This window comes from Xiphophorus maculatus, chromosome 19, assembly GCF_002775205.1.
Source record: "Xiphophorus maculatus strain JP 163 A chromosome 19, X_maculatus-5.0-male, whole genome shotgun sequence".
In the NCBI taxonomy this organism is placed as follows: Eukaryota; Metazoa; Chordata; class Actinopteri; order Cyprinodontiformes; family Poeciliidae; genus Xiphophorus; species Xiphophorus maculatus.
Window position 1 is genome coordinate 23,739,475 of NC_036461.1, and position 20,954 is coordinate 23,760,428.

At 40.7% G+C, this 20,954-nt stretch overlaps 1 protein-coding gene across 11 annotated transcripts in view; it reads right to left on the reverse strand.

The window, feature by feature from the left end:
• Nucleotides 1-20,231, reverse strand: part of smoc1 (SPARC related modular calcium binding 1) — a 65,099-nt gene extending 44,868 nt beyond the window's left edge. For 2 of the 11 annotated variants that reach the window (XM_023352626.1, XM_023352624.1), the window contains exon 1: nt 19,621-20,216. In XM_023352626.1, the coding sequence (XP_023208394.1) occupies nt 19,621-19,722 (102 nt within the window). In that variant the 5' untranslated portion in view covers nt 19,723-20,216. Of the gene's footprint in view, nt 1-19,620 lie in introns of all 11 variants that reach the window. The other 9 variants (XM_023352629.1, XM_023352630.1, XM_023352625.1 and 6 more) reach the window with 8 other exon arrangements.
• Between the last annotated feature and the right edge of the window lie 723 nt (nt 20,232-20,954).

A 20,954-nucleotide genomic window follows, 5' to 3' on the forward strand; every position in this document is an offset into this window, starting at 1 on the left:
GTCGTTTCTACACAGCACATTTAGCAACGCGTACACGAGCAGGATGGATGGCACTAAGGCCCTCCTCCCGGCTCTGATTGGTTGTTTCTGGTCCAGAGCGGAGCATTTTTTCAGACTGATGTAGCAGCACTGGGAGGAGATGGAGGGGCTTGATTTTTTTTTTTTTTCACAGATTGTCTGTCTCATCCTGCCACAAAATAATAATAATTATAATAATTTTAAGAAATATGTAAATATCATATTTTTCATTAAAGCTACATATTTCAGTTTTAAACGGTTAATGTAAAGTGTTCTGTGTAATAATGGCACAGCACAGGGCTTGAGTGAATCTTAAAAACAGGAACTGGAGCAGCAAGTCTGAATTTATAACAGAAGCTTCTCTGCTTCACATGGTGTCAAATATATGAACCCTGTAAACCACAGATTTTAGGTCCCCACATATTTCCAATCATCACCCACCTGGCTGTTGATGTGAACTTGAAGAATTAGAAGGTAATTCTCTTTCTTTATTATTCCGCTGCATCAATGAGCCCACAGCATGACACTTCCAGCACCAGGACCGTTAGCTGGTTCTTAAGACTAAATGTCACACAGAGCTGCCACTGAGGACAAAAACTTCTCATTCCCTCTTCTGAACATGTACTGTATTTTCCGGACCATAGAGCGCACCTCACCATGAGCCGCACTCACAATGTTTTTAAAAAAAACAAACTGGAAATGTACATATACAAGCTGCACGTGGCTATAAATCGCTGATATCTCCGCTGCTCTCGGTTTTCCACAAGGACAGAGCAGAGGGCTGTTTCCTTAATAAATTAGCTGGATTTATTGGATTTATTCAGGACACAGCCCTGCGTCTCCAACGCCGAATCATGGAGTCATTCACGCCGAGTTTACAGCTGCTATCTACCAGATCGATAGCCTTCAACTTAAAAGTGGCATCATATGAACGTCTTCCTGTTGTTTCCATGATGAGGGGATATAAGTTTGAAAACATTTCAAACTTTCAAACTCGTGCCTGCTGCTAGCATGTGCTTGTTCTAAATTAAAATGAGCTCTTTCTTCTTTGATTTTCAATTTTGACTTCCAATTCACTTCCTGCTAAAGTGCCCCCCCTGGTGGTTGAAGAAAAATCCACAGAAAAGCCGCACCAGGCTATAAGCCGCATGGTTCAAAGCGTGGGGGGAAAGTAGCGGCTTATAGTCTGAAAAATACGGTAGCTTTTCTCTCGAACAGTGGTCCCCAACCCCCGGGCCGCGGACCAGTACCAGTCCGTGGACCAATTGGTACCGGGCCGCGCAAGAAATAATTAAATATTTCCGTTTTATGTATTATTTGAGTCTGGAGGATCTTTTATTTTGAACATCCTTTAACCGGATTCTCTCGGTTACGTCTTGCGCACCAACATTGAGCCCACAAGCAGCAAAATGAGTAAGAAACAGATCAGATTCTTTGGAAAGTTTCTTTGCGAAGGGAAAAGGCCCAGAGAAGAGACAGGAGAATGGATTTATCCCGGTAGGTGATTCCCACATTCAGCGGGAACACCAACATGCAAGAAGCATTATCTGACGGTTCCCCTTCCTCCCCGCGGGCCGCAGCAAAATTGCCAAGTCTTGACCGGTCCGCGGTAATAAAAAGGTTGGGGACCACTGCTCTAGAACATCCATGTTGACAAGATTGAAGGTGTTTTTGGATCAGAGTTTCTTCTTTCATCTTCACCCCCCAAGTCCTTTGCCGTGTGAAACTGTCCCCACTCAGGACAGACACGCTGGTGTTCCAGAAGGTTCCAGTGGCTAATTCTGCTCATTCTGATCATTTTGTTTTCAACTTAGGGGATAGTTTGGGTTTGTGGTCGAACCTCGGACGCAACTGGGTGTTCCACAAGGACGGCATTCTCAAACATATTAAAACCGGTTTGAAATGGGTGAAGCAGGCCAAGTTTTAAATGGACGCCGCCATCTGAACCAAAGTCCACACAACTTAAAATCCAGCGCTAAATGCAGCCCATTTGCCTTACACCAAATATGACTGTTGGGTGTTTCGAAGAGGGTCACGAATTAAAATTAAGTCATGGCTTTAGTGGTTTGAATTAAAACTACTAATACATGAATATTACATTTTAAAAAATGGTTATTTTTATCCTATGACACACACCAAGATTATTGATTGTTTGCATTTGATGTTATGCTATTGAGAGAACAACCCACTCTGCCACGATTGACGTCATAACAACTCGTTAAACTTGTCAAAAACCAGACATTTGGTAGATTAATCACTTATATTTAGTTGGTTTCAGTGTAAAAATGGTCATAGGGTGACAAGGATATAAACTCAACTTGTTGTTATGTTGTATAATTCGGCGATGGACAGCAAATACTCATAATTGAGTATACTTCATAATTAAGAAATGTCAGCAGTATTGCATTATGTAGCAGGTATGTGTCTAATTACATAAAACAAATATTTTTTTGGAAGTTGTCTATGTTTTTTCAACTGAATTGGGACTATTTTGCACTGCTGAATCCAAAAATGACAGCCATTTTTCTCAATCAGGTCAGGTTTTTATTCTAATTTGACTCAGAGAAATCCGACCTCCTGACTAAATCGATGACATTTTTGTGACATCATCGGTTTGTTTCCGTTACATTTTCTCATCCAAGAAAGGCTTTAAGAGAAAAAAAAGTTTTCTAATTAATTAAATGTCACAAACTTGGATTTCTGTAAATTGAATAATAAACACTGATAAGGGTAAGTACATGTGAATTGAACATTACATCTTCATCTCTCCTTCGTCTCGTCGCTCATTGATCCCAGATTCTCAGGAAACCGGTCCAGATGTGAGAACAAGTCCTGCTTTTTGATGCTCAGGTTGCTCCATAGTTCAGAAAGTTGACCTGATTGAGCAAAACCAATGTGATTTTTGGATTCAGCTCATCAAAATGAGCCTAAAACAGTCGAAAAACCCCAGACAAATTTTTGGCTGTTGACTAGCGTTACTAGTAATGAAGCGTACCGTGTATGGAAAAAAAAGCTTTTGAGCATCTAGACTTTTGCGTACTTTCAAGTGGTAGAAATCATGCGGCGTGAATTTTGCCTTAGTTTGTGATTTGACCAAATCAGCAGACGCGTCAGGAAGGCGTGGGTCAATTTCCAAGCTAGGTATTTCCAACTTTCAGAAATGGCACTGTCAATGAGAGAGAACTAGGTGTGCTACTAATACAAACAAATTAGCTCGACTTGAACAAGTGGAAGCCATGGCTACGTTGGCAAAAAAACAACCCGGGGAAAACAATCTCAACACTCCCGTCCTTCACTTCCAACATACTTCAAGGTAATTACAGTAGGTGACGTAGTAGTTGCTAATGTTCAATTACATGTAACGCCCCACTAAAATCTGTTGATTCACTGTCTTGTTTATTTACCACTTTTTTTTTATTTGACCTGACAAACATAAGAAACCTCCAAGATCAGAGCTACACAGTGAGGCGTCATGTTTCTCATCCAGTGTGAGATGGGAGTATTTTCGACCAGTTGGTTGCTATGGGACCAAACTAAAGCTCCCATTTGGTTGTAGGAACGTTTCTTTTATGGGAATGTGTCGATAATTTCTGGAGTGAATTATGCAATGTGTAACTTTTTTTTCCCTGCAGAGTTCAAGAGGAGCAAAGGCAACCGAAGCAAAGCCTTATGTTATCTGGTCTGTGTTTCTGACTCAGATTCTGTCCTGCGTCACAGCCAACGACAACGGCAAGATTCAGCTGTGGAAAACAGTCTTATCACATTTCTCTCTAAACTACTGTTTTACATCATTTCCCCTTCTGGTATCAAAGAAAGCATAGTTCATATTTGAACAGTCAGAGTGAGGTTTACTGGCAATGGCTTTGGCTTCAACGTAGCTCCTGATAATATCAAGAAAATCATCTTTAACTGGCAGAAACAAGCAGAAAGGGGAGGTTTGGCTTTTTAGTCTCTATAGTTCACACAAAGATTCATATAAAAGTTTCAATATGAACTTTAAAGATTATCCAAAATTCAACTAGCATAACTAAACAGTACAACCGTAGCACCTTTGAAAGATTGCAGCAAAATGGAATAAAAAATGCAATTCGTTTTGAGTAAAAACCTACGCATTTCGTGGGATTTCGTCCCACTTGAAAAAGCTAAAATTACACTAAGATGTATAACATCCGGCGCATACGGTTGGAAGGTTGCTGAACCAAGGTGAACCATGTTGCAATATCAAAATGGTGGTCCATCGCCCTCAAAATGAGGAGTCTGGTAAGCGATTTAAATAAGTCTCAAATCAGTGGTTCCACTTTATAGAAAATACCCTACAAGTAGAGAACATTCAAAGCAACCAGTTCAACCTGGAAGCAGACCGCAAGGTGCTAAATGAATTCTCAGGAAATGTCAATAAATGCTGGTAGGCATTTTTTGGTAGGGAAAAATGCAATCAGAAAGAGATGGGCGTACCAAGTGCGTCATATGCTGTGGCTACAATCCTCAACACAGTCGCCCCCCAGTACCAGCCCCAGCCCATTTTCTGCTCGTTTTGCCCTTCTCTCTTTTGGCCAACTTTTGTGGCCACTAGTGCCACAAAAGCCTTTAAAAATGTGAGAGATGGTGAAGGTTTAACTGTCATGGCAGATGTACAAGGAGTAAATCTTTGCAACCTAACAAAAACATAGGCAAAACAATTAAAAGTGAATATATGTAGGCCTGTCGCAATAAGCAGTTAATCAATTAATCGCCTAATAAATTAGAACAAACTCAGTTACTTTTATTTTCATGATTTATCGTTTTTCTCTTTTCTCTCTCTCTACCAAAAACTGGATGATAAAAGTCTGCAGTTTGGTGTTTTGGTATCAACTAGCCACTTTCTTTTTTTGAAGAACTTTTGTTTACAGAGACTTCATAATTCATTTTATTTGTTGTTCAATTATTTGGGGTATTTAAAATGTCTTCCAGTTCCAGAGTTAAATGTTCATTAGAATTTAAAGTTCACTGATCTTTGAGAATGTATTATTTCATTATTATGCCATTGTGTTACTTGAAAATGGTCTCAAAACAACAATATTATTGTTTATCGCGATAACCTCTGGGACAATTTATCGTCTAGCAGCGTTTGTTATCGTGACAGGGCTAACTATATGGAGTAAAAACAGTGGCCTGCTGAGCACAGAACTGGACGTTTCCTGATGTGGGTGGGGATCCTTTGCTGCATCAGCACCTGACCAACTCATCTTCATCGACTCCACCGTGAATTGAGTCGTGGATCAAAGAGCGGCGGGAGAAAACATGAGATCATCATCTGTAAAAGACGATCAAAGTGGAAGCAAAACGGGACCTTGCAACATGTCCATGACCCCAAAACACGCCAGTAACTCCAAGGACTGGGTTAAGGAATGCATTAGCCGAGTAACGGAAAGTCAATGCCAAAGTCAAAGATCAGATCTGATTCTCATTAAGATACTGTAGGATGACTTGAAACGGGACGTACACACACAAAAATCCGTAAAACATCTCAAGCCAAGAGAGAGGAGTATGGCAAACCTTCCTCACACTGATTATCCGAGCCTGGAACCCGCTGAACTGAGGAGGCAAGACTGGCTATCAAAGGGGAGCATTTGTAAGTAATGGTATTTACATGCAGCTAAAACATTTTGTTTCCAAAGGTAAATTTAAAAAAAATGAAAATTTAAGACATTAAAGTGTGAACATTTCTTCTTTCCCGTCGTTACTCTGTTCGCTCTTTCCTCCTGGATCACCAAATACTCTCCAGAAGGTCCTGATGTGGTAAAACTCCACCTGTCTAGCAAATTAGGGAGCTTAGAAGTTGTTACTTTCAGCTAAATTCTTGGCCTTTTTCTGTTTGGCAACAACCGCCCGCTGTAGCATAGGTGACATAACGTGTTATTATCTACGGAGAGAAAACAGCCCCTCCCCGGATCTGCCAACAATAGCTGTGGTTCAGACCCACCCGGCATCTCATAATCAAAACCAAACATATTCGGATTGAACACGGCGAAATGCAAAGGGGGCAATTATCGGAAAACGCCAGGAAAACACCAGATACCCGAACTTGTTCAACTCTCCTGAGTTATAATTAGGCCGAGTTTGACGTGACGGCGAGCCAAACAGGAGAGTGAAGATAAATAAGAGTATTAAATACATCCCTCTCAGTACCTTCTAACGACAAACAACGAGGAGAAAGTATTATTGAAGACAGAGCGTTGCATTTCCCGACGCCGTCACCTTTTCCTGACGTCAAATCAAGACGGTGTGTTTCGGTTTGCTTCGGCCGGGAAACAATGAGCAATGAGATTCTCACATTTAACAAGCCAAATTCCTCCAGCGCGCACAGTATCCCACACGTTTGAGCCAGAAAAACACGAACCCTGAGTTCTCTCTGCAACACTCATAAAATAAGTGAAACGTTACCCCTGTTGTGCAACCATTACAGCTTCACAAAAAAGAAAAAAAAAAAAAAAGGACTTTGCCATCACTGGCAGGGAGTTTGTTCCAGCCTGGGTTTTGGCACTCAAACAAGATAAGCAAATATCATTATAAAAATAATAATTTTTATACGCCTCCGTAAAGGTCTAAGGGTAAGAAAAACGAGTTATTTTAGCCGGGCAGTAAGCAAATCTGCAAATTTCGCCTTCAACAGTGGAGCTAAATCTCACACCTTCCAACTTTCTTTATTAGTTTGGAGTATATTCCACCTCTGGACGGAGTTTGAGTAATAAAACAATCATATAAACACATAATAAACCACTGATCCCAATTTTAGATTTATCACACCTATCAGATGGTGCTTAAATAAAAGGCTGTTATTTAGCATGTGAGCTGATGTACGTCCCAGAAACACTAGACAGTACTGACGAACACTAGGCCACATGGTTATGATTCAGTAAGAAAAATATTAGTACGTCTTGCTCTTTTTCACACTTTCAGATTCTTTCTACAACCACCTTCCAGAGCATTTTCAGCTGTAAGATCTTTGGAGTGCGTGCTGAGTATGTCTGGACACAGATTCTCAACTGGATTTAGGTCTGGACTTTGACTAGGCCAGTCAAACACATGGATAGCGTTGTTTCCGCGAGTGTATTATAGGCCTGGCGGGCCACCAGGCAGCTTTACTTGCTGCCCCACCAGGCTAAGCACTCTTTGTTTATATGTTATAGGTTCTTTTTATACACCAGTAACGGTGATAACGAAGGTGTGTTAAAGAGTCGCTTTGGTGAAACTGTTGGAAGTACAATGACACCAGTATGGTCAGTATGTGAACACACAGGAAGTCTGAGGTCAGGGGTCATTTTTTACTCACTGGAACTCCGTAACCACTTCCTGTCGACACGCCAGCAATGTTGGCGAATAAAGTGAAAAATCACGGGTAAAAAACATAAAAAAGAGCTCTTTAAATAGGATGAAGCAACTGGAGTGTAAAAATATATGTGTATCTTAATTGTACTTTTTTTATATTTGCCTTTTTTAAGACTTTATAGTTGGTGTTTAGGTATTGTTAATAGTGTCATCCAATAATACGTAATCACTTAGTCTTATTTTCAAATTTACTGTCAACTTTAAATGTTTTTTTAACTCAAAAACTTGGTTGCTTTTAAATTCAGACGAGAGAGACGTTGTCAATCTTTGTACCAGATGAATAAGAAATTCCTTCATCAGCCGCTTCATCTGGACGGCACTAAATTTACCCGCAGCAATAAAGCAAAGAACCTTGGACCTGGTCCTGGACTTAAATATAAGTGAAAATCTCTGGAATCATAAAACAATGGCTGCCAAGGGGGCGCTGTAGATCCAGATCAGACCTGAGTCTGAAACGATCAGCAGAGAAGGATGGGAGAAAATAACGTGTTGAGCTAGTAGAGATATAAGAAGACCAGAGTCTGTTGTTGCAGCCAGATTGCCCCAAAAAGTTGTTAGTTCAGGACATTGAATTTTATTTTTGTTTATTTGGGGATGTTTTTCTTCATTTTATTAAGTATTCAAATAGACCTGTCGCAAAAAACAATAAATCAATTAATCACATGATAAATTAAATTGAGCTCAATAACTTCTAATTGTATGATTTATCGTATTTTTCTTTCTACCAAAAACTGGATGATAAAAGTCTTCAGTCTGGCGCTTTGGTCTCAACTAGAACTTTTTTAAGGACTACTTTGTTTACAGAGACTTTAACATTTATTTTGTTATTTCTGTTGTTCATTTTGTGTGCTTCCAGATCCAGCATTAAATGTTTGTTAGAATTTAAAGATTTTTGGTATTTAAGAGTGCGTCCTTGCATTATTACCATTTGTATCACTTGTTATCTCAAGATAACAATATTATCGTTTATCGCAATAACTTCCGGGGCAATTTATTGTCCAGCAAAATCTGTCATCCTGACAGGCCTCTGTCTACAAAAGATTTCCCACAAATTCTTTCCACAAACTGTGAGGGGAAAATTATTGTAATCAACTTTCTAACAACAACAACAACAAGCGTCCACAATAATAAAATTTGGAAAAAGTGAATCCAGTACACGTGGGCTACGGCAATCCTGAACCCGGCAAAAGCCATGATGCATCACCGCTGTCTCTTTTCACCCCGAAGGATCTACATTTTCCAACATAAAGTACCAAATTCACATCTTCTATATGAATGGCCATGCAGTACGGAGAAAAACATGATTTAATTAGCCCCCTTTCTGCGCTGCGTGACTCTGAAGCAGAACAAAACAGGCTGTCATCATTATGCTACAAAAAAAAAAAAAGAAAAAGAAAATTGCTGGTCTCTCCCTGACTTGACTATTGCTGGGAAGAAGTGTTTCTATTCTCAGGCATGTTACGGACCGCTCGAGTTCAGTAACTGTGCATCTGTTTGCAGAAAGTCGGAACCAAGATCTCCGCTGTTGTGCGACAGGCTTATTATCGTCGAGAGGCGGCAGCAACAACAACACACATTCTTCTACATGTCCGTTAAATGCTTCCTTTTGTCAATAATCTCCAACTGTTTATAGGACTCTTTAAATTACAAGCCCACCACTGAGGAACAACAAACCCATGAAAGCTTGTCCTCCGCAGTCTGGGCTGACGTTTTCCTTCGTATCCATTAATTAGTGGAGTTGTCAGGAACTCTGTAACGTGAATACCTAGACACTTGCTGCTTTAATGTTGCACGTAAAGTGTAAACACCTGCAGGTTTCTGGCGCTCGGTCTTTAAGGTCACAAGTTACCGAAAACGCTATAGAACAGAATGTACAGAAGACACGGAAAAGACGAGCTACAAGTCCAATAATCAGACTTGTAGTATATTATATATTTTTTATATAATAGATTTATCATATATAAAAAAAAAACCTGTCAAATAAGATATTCAAACATCTAACTATTTTTTTCAGACGAGAGAATAGCAGAAACTGAAGTAGTAGGACAAGCTCATAAAGTCAGAGCAATACAAAAAAACTAATATTCATCGTGGCATATCTGACTATCAATATTTTAAATATGTATTTTGAATAGATCTGATAACACTGTGGGTTCTATTTAATGCTAAACAGTAGCTGATTTGTGACATGACCATAGCATTTTATATATATTTCACTGGCCTGTATTTATATATAAGTGCGACCTCATGAAAGTAAATTTGAAATGTTGAATTTGACTCAAAAGGCCCTTTTCATCCGGGATTTAAAAGTTAATTTAGAATCTATCAGAGGTATTTTTACTCTGTTACAGCTTGTATTCTTTCTCTTGCTCCAGGAACTTTAGGTTCCACACCGGATCCGCTTGATCCAGAGCGAAACGCACCAACTACTTTGGCTACATTGAGGTTTCAGCAGCATTCGTTCAACATTCGTTGAATGTTAATTAAATGTTAATTAATGTTAATTAAATATAGTTTCCGGCAGCTGAGTTAACGTTTGTATCGTACATGTATATTAGTGAGTCGTCTGCATACATTTGAATGTTGGATGTTTGACATTCTGATGGAAGATCATTTATGTAAAGAGAAAAACAGTAATGGCCCAAGAGTAGATCCCTGCGGGACACCTCCGGAAAAATTGATTCTGACTGTCTCATATCGATTACATGAATACAAGTCAACGAATTTTAAGGTGAAAAATTAAATCCACTTAGCTTGGTTAATAATATTTCATGGTTAATGGCTTCATATTCCTTCTTGAGATCAAGAAACAAAGCACCAACCACATCACCTCTGTCCAGGAGAAAATCCAGGAGATATTTTAACATTTTCTGTGAGGGAGCATTTGCAATTTTCTATAGAACTCTTAAACCAGATTGGGTGACAAGAAGCTGAGTACGTGTTCAGATAGACGATTATTTGTTGAGTTATGACTTTCTCTGCAAATTTAGATTTCTGGTAGCATATTGACAGGCCTGTCATTTCAAACGAATAAAGGTTCTCTACTTTTACAGCGTTCCCCAGGCTGCGAAAGTCCGCTCAGGGAATTTATCATTTTAATTATAGAGGATTTTTTGTTAGTGGAAACCAAATACTTCATTTGTTGTGAATGAGTTCAGTGATCTTATGCTTTGTTTTTTTAAGTTTTAAAAGTTCATGTTCTGTGACCCGAGCTAAAAGCTGGTCGTGTCGTATTTTTTTGGAACAATATTTTGGTTTGTTGTTGGCTGGAAAACCATAGGCGATGATTTACACAGTCGATAAAAAAAAATATTAAAAGTTATCTGTTACTTCTTTAGAAACTGTCCATTTATCCTACCATCTGTGGAGTTTTTTCTTTATTTTTAATTTACCCTGTCAATTTTCTTAGTTGGTTCCAAATTACTTTAGAAATGTCCCTTTGCTTCCTCTAGCATGACCAAGAAAAAACTCTATTTTGGCCACATTTACAATCACTTTAGTCTATTGTTGTGAACAATTTCCTAGCCAATTTCATTTTGATCCGATGTAAGGCGAAAAATCCCGACTTGCGTCGCCGCGCTGCTAGGCCGCGCTGCTAGGCCGCGCTGCTAGGCCACGCTGCTAGGCCACGCTGAAAACAGATCAGTGCTCAAGACCGAAGACAGGATTAATGATCTGGATGACGTCCTTGGTCTTTTGAAGTGGTGAGAAGAAATATAAATCCAAAGCTGATGCCGGGATAAGGATACATGTCCTTCCTCTTCGGATATGACTCTAAATCTGATTAACAGCGTTCTCTGTCACTAATGCTCCATGCTGGCCGCAGAACAGTCGGCCTGCGTCCGCCGGCCTGGGAAGAAACGCCCAGGGCGGAAGTGTGTGCGTCCATCACGTACTACAGCAGGATTAGAAGTCCCTGCTGCTCGCTCCGGACCACACACTTGCTCGAATCAAAGCGGACCAAAAAATATGAGCCAGAAGCAGAGGCTAAATCTGCAGGGGGAGCCCGATAAGGAGGCGGAAACGTTGCAGCCGTTTTGAGGATTAAAGAGAGCCGTAACTCATTCGGCATGCGTCACGTGCGTTTCCTTGATTTCAAATTCACATTGGGGGGGGGAGGGGTGAATAAAAATAAAAATGTAAATACAGGCAAACCCCGCCCCCCAACCTGCCAGCAGGATTTACAGAGAGAAGAAAAGGTTGAGTAAAGTCGTGATGATTCCTGACGGGAACTCCAAGCCTGACTCATGTAGGATGGCTGCTTTCCATTAACCTGATTACAAAGTCCTGAAATTGAGCATGAAATGAATTTTCCTAATCATGCACTTGTCTGAGGGAAACAACATATGCAAGCAATATGACTGTTCAGTGGTGGAGCATTTGTTAGAGTCCAATAAAACAAAAGTGGAGCCCTGGTGTCTGGAACGATTTCTACGTTAGTTTTTGTTTGTTTTATTAATAAAGACATAATGTTTATAACTTTTTTTAAATAAGAAACTGCAATCATCCTAAGCATTTATTTCTGTGTTTTGGTTTCCTCTTTCTGTTGGTTTGCGATGATTCTTAAGTGTGTTTTGGTTCAATCATAATCCACTTAAATTTGTCCAAAATCTTTGCTGTTTTTTTCCATCTGGCAGATTTAGATCTATAAGGATTTCCATCTCATCGATAATTTTATTTTCTGATTGGATAATAATAAATTGTCTTTTGAGAAAAGAGACAAACATCTCTCAAAAGATGATATGTCAAAGGGAACTGGCATGTATTAAATTCTTTTAAAAAGGTTTTTTTTTTACATTTTAATGAAAAATGCTTTATACCCTTCACAATAACTACTGTAAGCAATCAAAGTAGAAAAGAATCTGTATTTTCCACAGAGGTACATCAGGTGTTCATTTACATTTACAAATGAACCGCCTGCCACAGAGAACTAAATCTGAATCTGTCTGTTGTTGGGGAAATTGACCCGGAGTTGATTTCAGTAGAAACCAGGAATGCTAAATGTGGACAGCAAAGTTCCTCTGTTTACTTTTTATTTCCATCTTGAAACATGTTAGAAATGTTGGCAGCTTTTTGGGAGACTCGGTGTTGATGTGAACATCTGCATTCTCTGGTCGACACACACACACACACACACACACACACACACACAAACACACACACACACACACACACCGAGAGACTGATGCTTACAGTTAGCTGTGTTAGCTACGCTAATGCGGCTAATTTCGAATATGAAAAGCTAAAGACAGAAACTGAAATGACTTTGTCGTGGTTTTCACTCCTGATGTCCTTATTTCAGAGCCAATGCTCTCTTATGCACACTGCTGGACTTTGATATAATTAATCGATAAACAGACTTTTCACAAAACCAAATTGCAATCTACTAAAACCGGTGTCTGCAAGACCGCAGTTTTAAATAAACCAGAGATCAGAAATGTGCCACAACTCTGCAATTGTTGATTTTTGTTTTGAGGAATATGACTTCTTTAAGCTGTCATTCCTTAAAACTTTGACTTTGCCCGCTTTTTCTTTTTCTAAATCGTCAAAGTGCGGCTAACACAAACCCACAAAATTCCCACAAACTCCCCTGCATTTGTTTTGCTGTTCTCGCTGCTGTTTGTTATCGTTGGACGACCGCACTGCTCACTTCAGAGGGTCTAAACATCTCAGCCGGAGACCTCGACCTTCTAGATTTGGGTCTAAGTGACCAAATATGCAGCATGATAGAGCAATAAAACAAAGTTTACTTCTCTGGGCTACCCGGCTTGTTGAGCATGTTTAGAGTCTCTGATGACACAAAACTGACAAACTTGAGTAAGACCAGGATTGCTCTGCCTGAAATGAAGGCCGTAGTGTCAGCTTATATTTTCAATACTTTCTATTTTTAATGCATCAAGTGTTCTTTTACTATTATTATTACTTTATCAATACAATTGTCTAACATTCTGAAATAAAATCTAACCTGAGCTGATTTTGAGACCAAAATAAGACCAACTCAAGCCTCATGTAACCAAATATTGCAAGGAAAAGATATTCAGTTTCTGACATGTGACGAATCTTTGACATTTGCAAGAGCAGCATGGTTTTTGCCATGCAACACCGGACCAACTCTACACACACAGCAAGGCTCTGGCGGGTGCATGATCGTTAGCCTAAACATGCTAACATATGTTTTTTTTTTAGACTTGTAGAAAGAGTTGCACTGTGTGGAGTACTTTGGGAACATGGGGTACCAGGCCCCCTTGACACGGACTGTCGTTACATGACCAGAGCTTGGGCTGTCTTGCCGTCAGCAAGTCGGACTCATTTCCAGAGAGAGTTGAACTCCGCCAAGGTTGCCATTGTAACAGATTCTGTTCATACCTTTTGCAAACAGAATGTGTCGGCGCAGTCGAGGCGTTCCGTCTAGGTGGCCTCAGTATTGCGTCTGTGCTTTTTGGCGGCAATGCCGTCCTATTGGCTTCCTCAGATCATGATCTGAAGCTTCCACTGGAACAGTTTGCAGTCACATGTGAAGCAGTCGAAATTAAAATATATATATATATATATATATATACTGTATATCAGCACCTCTAAATCCAGAAACTTGGTCTTCAGCCAGAAAATGGTAGAGTGCCTTCCAGGTCCTGCCTCAAATGGAGGAGTTCATATACGTATCTATGGCTCTTGTTCATGATTGAAGGGAAAATGGAGTGGGACATCAATAACGGTAGTGGTGTGGCAACTAAGTGATGTGGGTTTGTCACTGTGATGAGAGAGCTAAACCGAAAGGGGAAGCTCTCGATTTACCGGTTTGTCTCTATTCCTTTGCTTCCTTTTGGTCACAAACCAAAAAGAACAAGATTGCGGATACAAAAGCCTGAAACGAGTTTCTTACGGAGGGTTTCTTGTGGAGATGGGGTGAGAAGTGCAGTCATCCGTTGGGTCTCATCATTGAATCTACATCAAGAGAACCCAGGCATGTTTCAAACTTGAGGAGACCCAGAGGAGGGACTATGTTTCTCAGCTAATCTGGGAATGCCTTGGGGATTCCTCTAAAGGAACTGAAACAAGTGGCTAAAGAGAGGAAGGTCTGGATCTTCCCCCGGATTAAGCAGAACATAACGGTCGGATGGTGGAATAGATTCAAAATCAAGAAATGCAAAGGGACGTCTGCAGCCAAATTGAGTAAAAAAATTGCTTCTCATAAGATGACGGCTGTCTAGTAGCGTTAACATCTGTCTTTACTTTCACATCGACTTCAGCTTTCACACATCTTTTCTTGACTTTCAATAAAACCGAGACCTGCCTGCTGCGAGCTTAATTAGAGTCACCGGCCGACCGTGCACATGCACGTTACATCCATCGGCGCACAGATGCAGGCCACTCACACCTGCAGCAAAGGCTGTGATCTACATCACAGCAATAAAAATAAAAAAACCTGCTTTCCTGCTGAACTGTGTGGCTTTTTCTCTCCCAACATGAAGGCATGCATTCCCGGCCGCCCTGCCACCCAGGCCTGGCTCTTCATCTGTGCTGCTCTGTGAGTTTACGAGTCCTCGCTGACGCCGTCAGCAAAGTATGGACGCCGACTGTTTGTTGCATCCCTCAGCGAGCACTGCCAGGTTGATTTGACCTGCCAGGTCGGCAGGTCAAATCAATGAGAAGGATTAAGGATGCTTGGACATCCTCACCAAGCTGAATTCACGACAAAGATATTTGCGGACGCGGCGCCTGTCCGCCATCTGTCTCATTAGTGTGCAAATCCACCCCCCCACCGTTAGTAAGGTTTAAAAAATGTGCTTAAAAACTGACTCGTAGGACACGGTAAGTTTAACTTCTAAATTTATTGTCGACCCTACCACGCCCTCATCCCCTCCTACCCCCCCCCCCCTCCATGTTTATGAACACGGGGCAAAAACAATTAAAGAACCCCTTGGAGTGACCGCAGGTACAACTAGGGTCAGTTCCACCTCCTTCCTCTGCCTTCAACATCAGAGTTTTTAATTCTCTTTCATTTTAATAAAATGAAAGAGAATTATGGGGAAAAAAACGATGCATGTTGGAAAAAGTTGATTTCTTAATCAAATTTACATACATATCAAATTTAGCTAATTTGGCTGTTAATGTTCTATTCTCAGGTTTCAGTATCATGCTCTGATTGGTTGGTTTCTTTTGCCGAACATGAACATAAATTTCTTACTTTTGGAATAAATGAGTTATTATTGACTTTATAGGTAAACAAAAACCTACTGCATACTATCTGATATACTAGACTGTAAATAGCAGCCCAAAGTATTTTGCGTCACACTATTTAAAGTCCTTTTAGCATATGCTAAAGAAAGTGACTGCATACAATACAATACAAAGCCCTTAAATTCTATGCACTTCTGGTCAGCTGACTGAAAGACGACTACTACACCTATATACTTTATAAATGTAGTATATATGTTAGCACATATGATATACAAGAAAGATCAATACAGTTTTAATATAACAATATAAAGATTGTCAAACAATGACCATTTTTAATCAGGACTGCTGAGATAATTAATTGTTAAAAAATGAATTGAGTTAATGATTTCCAAAACCAATTAGAACTGTCGATTAAAGCAGGACGCAACAGGTGGAATATGTTACAATTGCTCACATCTTTGTACTTATTGCTCATGTTTTGTTTTTATCTTTCATAGCAGTTTAGTGTGGCTTCAGTTGTGACTAAGCTGCATGTAGAGCGAGGCTTCGCTACGTTGTTTTGTCTACAACAGTAAAATAATTTAGCCGTTCTCCCTGAGTGGCTCTGTTTTCAGAGACGACTATTTTTAAAGAAGCGGGGGGAGAGGGAGGGGAGGGGGGTCGGCCTTGTAGAGAAACGGCTGAAAGGAAGGAAGAAATCACGTTCAAACCGATTTGAACGAGATTTGAAATCAGTTTGAAATCACGTTCATATCGGTTCCCAACCGCTGTCCCCCTGACCCGCAGTTGGGTACCACTGTCCCAACTGTGGGTCAGCGGTTCAGTATGGAGTCACCAGTACATTTTGGACTGGTGACGTCCAACAAGTACAGGAGCTTCTGCTGTTAATCACAGAAAGGAAAGAAATGAACACCGTTAAAAGGAAGTGAATTAATGCAGGATTGTGTTAATTTACTTATATATACAGTAGAGACCAAAAGTTTGGACACACTTTCTCATTGAATTCAATGAGAAAGTGTGTCCAAACTTTTGGTCTGAACTGTATATATGTGTGTTTGTGCCTTAGACCAAGTAGTAAGTACCACTACTAGCTGCTGAAGTATTACAGACTCCCAAATCATTGTTGATCTTATATAGTTTTTGTTGCCTTTTCATGTTTTTGAACCTCCATGTCAACGAGAAGGAACGGGTTCTAAGCTCAGGTGAAAACAAGTAACGGTGGAAGTCTCCACTTTGTGGATGCCGGTGGTCAGTAAAATGCAAGAGGATGAAATGGATGCAGAGTTCATGTGTTGGAAGGTGATTCCTACCATTCCTGGCTGGAGTTTGTACAAAGTGACACCAAACAAACGTACAGCCACTCGCTTTTTACTGCGTTCCTCTTTGTTGTGGTTTGGAGAAGTTTGCCTAAAACCGGGCACAAAAGAATCTCTCCTCCTGAAGTGGACGACTGCGTTAAATCGCAACGCGACAGTCCAGCTCATCAGAAGAAGAGCTGGTCAGGTTGTCAGTCACGTGAGATTTGAGGAAACCCTCCAAGTGAATTCAAAAACGGGAGACGCTGACGGCAACCAAAGCTTTTGTGGACACGGCACAAACTCCGCTGCGCCTTCGTCCCCACAGACCTCACCACGTTTTGTATTCGAGAAGGTTTCAAAGACATTGTGAAACGGTTCCAGTATGTGAGAGGGCATTACATATTCACCCTCCACCCCCCCACCCCCCAGCCGTGAGTCATCTTCTCCCCACACACATCCGCAAATATCACGGCGCATCAGCAAACTGAAACAATACCGATCCTCTCCGGTTCGCATCGCTCATTTCCCCTCTTTGCCTGCAGCGGTGCCACGGGTATTTGGAAAGGAACTAAAGAACACAAGAGGTGGTGGTGGTGGTGGTGGTGGTGGTGGAGGGGGGAACAAGCAGAGCAGTGTGTGGGAGGAGAAGGGAGAGAGGAGGGGGGCAGGGGGGAATAAACGGGACCAGGAGACACAACAGTGACAAAGATCTGTCTGAGAACAGGAGGAGGGATGCTGTGGGAAGTAAGGAAATATCTGGACAAACTACGCTTTGGTTTTCCCTGACTGCACTGAACATGAACAACAATGACAACTTTAAAACCACGTATATAAAACACAGAAAAGAGAACGCCTTCCCGGGCTTGAGCTGCTCATAATCCACCTGGTTGGAGACGGATCGGGCCTGGAGTTGCTGTTTCTCATTACTCACTTAGATGGATTACACCACTTTTGGAGCAAGCCTCACGATTAAAGCCAACTGCGGGACAGCGGTTCAGTATGGAGTCCTGCTCTCTTCCAAAATAACGTTTAAGAAACACACACACACACACACAAAAAAAAGCTTATGAGTCGAACAGGTTCAGAACAACTGAAGCAAAAAAGAGAAAAAGAAAATCTAATCCTCTAAAGCTCATCTGGGGCCTGGAGTGTTTTTTTTGTTTGTTTGTTTTTGTACCTGAGAAGGCCATCAGCGTTTGTCTGAACCTGACAAAAATGTTACGACTGAAGTTGGACAGACCTTGGATTTATTGCCAGGTGACGATTCTATAGACGGTCGCAAAAATCTCCAGAATACAAAAGTACACAAAATATAAAACACTGCTGGCTCCAAATGGATAATGCAATCATCTATCCAAAAAATAAATAAATTAAATAAATTACAGTAAAATAAAAACATTTATTGGTAGTAGACCTAGTAAGAGTCTTAAAATAAAGTTATCTAATGCAGAAACGATGTAGAGGAAACTCATTTTGCACATCATATGCAAACCCAGCATCACAAACGTAAACATGTTGATTCGTCTGCTTTCGCCCAGATGACACTGAGGTCGATCGCCTCGGCAACTGGCACCCCATCGACTAGAAACGGGATGAATCTGTGATGCTGTGGGCTCCTTTCTAATTCAGTCTGGTTGCTACAAAGTTTATAACTTGATGCAACAAACCGTCTAAATGTTTGACCAGGCGATGGCAACTTGATGCCTGGATGGATCATTTTATAAACTGAATTAAATTTGCTTCATTCCCTGGATTGAGCTGGAACAAAGCAGTCAGTCGCAGTCGGTTTTTGGTCCTCCAGGGTTTTAACCTCCAACATCCGGAGCTGCTGCTGCTGCTGCATGTCTTCCATTTCCTGCCTGATTCCTCTGAATAAATGCCTCTAGAGCCAGAAACTCTTTGAAAATAAAAACAAATAATAATCAGATTCTACCTGCTTCTGTCATAAAGTGCAGTGGGGCGACATTTATTGTAAATTGGCACTGTGAAAATCAATTGAAATGAAGGGAATGTAGAGGGTTTGGGAGAATTGATAGAGTGGACGTCTCTCTGTTACAATCAAAAGAGGTTTATATATATATATATATATATATATATATATATAAATCAGGTGAATGCTATCTGTAATGAGTCTTTCTACTCTGCTAAATCAGCAGGAAGATGATTAATCAGACACAAAATTGACAAATAATAATTAGGGAAAAAATGAGCTGAAGTGCTTGGAGAGATCTATCTCTTTAGTGAAGCTTGTGAAATGTCTTGTGTTAACAGAGATTTGATTGAAAACTGGTTTGTTTGTTGTTTTTTTTTTTTGAATGAATATAAAGTGAAGAAAATGGGGGATTTTCACTCGTTTTTGCCAAAAACCACAATAAAGGTTTTATTTACTGTAAAGCTTTTTTTTTTTACACATTATTAACAAGGGAACCAATAAATGTTCTCAACATTATTTATCTCCTTTCTATGTTTCAAAGTTCTGAGTAAGAAAAAAATTGTATTCTCAATTAACCCGCAGGTAAATAAAAAAATAAATAAAAAACCACATGACCATTGGATACTAGATTCAATTAACTATAGATCGGTGTTTTACGCGCGGGCGGCTGTGTGTGTGTGTGTGTGTGTGTGTGTGTGTGTGTGTGTGTGTGTGTGTGTGTGTGTGTGTGTGTGTGTGTGTGTGTGTGTGTGTGTGTGTGTGTGTGAACTTTTATCTGAAAGAGTGCAGAGTGTGCGCCGGGCAGACACGCGTGGGTCCACTCACCCGCGATCCGGGCTTCTGTGCTGAGACTTGAGGCAGGTAGCAGAGGAGCAACGGGGCCAAAAAGCAAGAAAAAGTGAAGACAACAGCGCTTGGCAATAGCATGACGGAGAGCCGGTGACGCACCGAGAAGCGCGCAGTATCTCCAATCCGGGAAGAAGAAGAAGGAAAAAAAAAAACAACACAAATCTAAGACGTTATTATTAATTTGAGATCCCAATACAACATATGTATGTGCATATATCTTCACTCTTTTCTTCTTGTTATAACTTCCTTTCTTTGTTTGTCCAACAGCTGTTCACATAGTGCCGTGCGCAGGAGCGGACATCGTGACCGGCAGGAGACCGCGGCGGGAGGCTTCATCCACTGCGGGAGGATCAGCTGTTCATCGCGGTTTCCACAGGTTCGGTCTCGCTGCACTTTCATTTAAAAGCCAGGCTGAAGGCTGCGTCGCTGACTGACGCTCTGCGGGAGCCAATGGCGGCGCCGCCTGGTGGCGAAGCCGCGCCCACATTGAGAATAGAAAAAAAGACGACGAAGAAGAAGAAGCTGCGCTGGATCTGGTTGAGTCAAGAGAAGCTGGCAGCTGCAGAGACCCCTCAGTGTATTATCATCCGTCTTTGAGAGCAGAGACAATGGCCGAGCCACTGTGAGGTTAAACTTTGGGCTCTCATCCCCTTTCAGGGACGTATAATGCTCTATAATAGGCCAGTATCCTGCTGCTGTGACATTTAGCCTCTGTACTTGGGTTACAATGGGAGACATCTATTGAATAAAGTCAATAGCTGTCACACTCACCACAGGGGGTCAGCCTGTGTTTGAAGATCTGCTGCTGCTGCCGACTGGTCAGAAATGTGCTTTTTAATTCATGATTTAGTTTCATGGTTGTCGCTAAACCAGTTTCGGCAAACCAAGTCATTCTTTGGTTTGGGGAAAGTCGACCAGCTTATCAGGTTTCTTTCAACTTATAGCAGATTTAGGAAGTCTGTTTTAAATTTTGTGAGGTAGCGTCAACCTATGAAATAATTATTTGCTTCTTTATAAATTATCTTATATATGCATGATGGAGGTTTAATTGTTATTTGAAGGCAATCGAAGCCCCCCTTTGGTTTTGGCCTCAGGCTAGCCACTAGCTTTAGCCTCTAGGAGGATGAACAGGTATTTAAGTTAGCACATGATAGCAGCAGTTTTACGAAGCTGGTTAACAATTTAGCTGCAATTTTTGTAGTGAAGTTATCAAGTTAACTTCAGTTGTTAAATTTTTTATATATACGTATATCAAATATGACTTAAAAGAAGTTCGACTTTGTAATTTAGCTCCTTGAACTTGGGTCTTT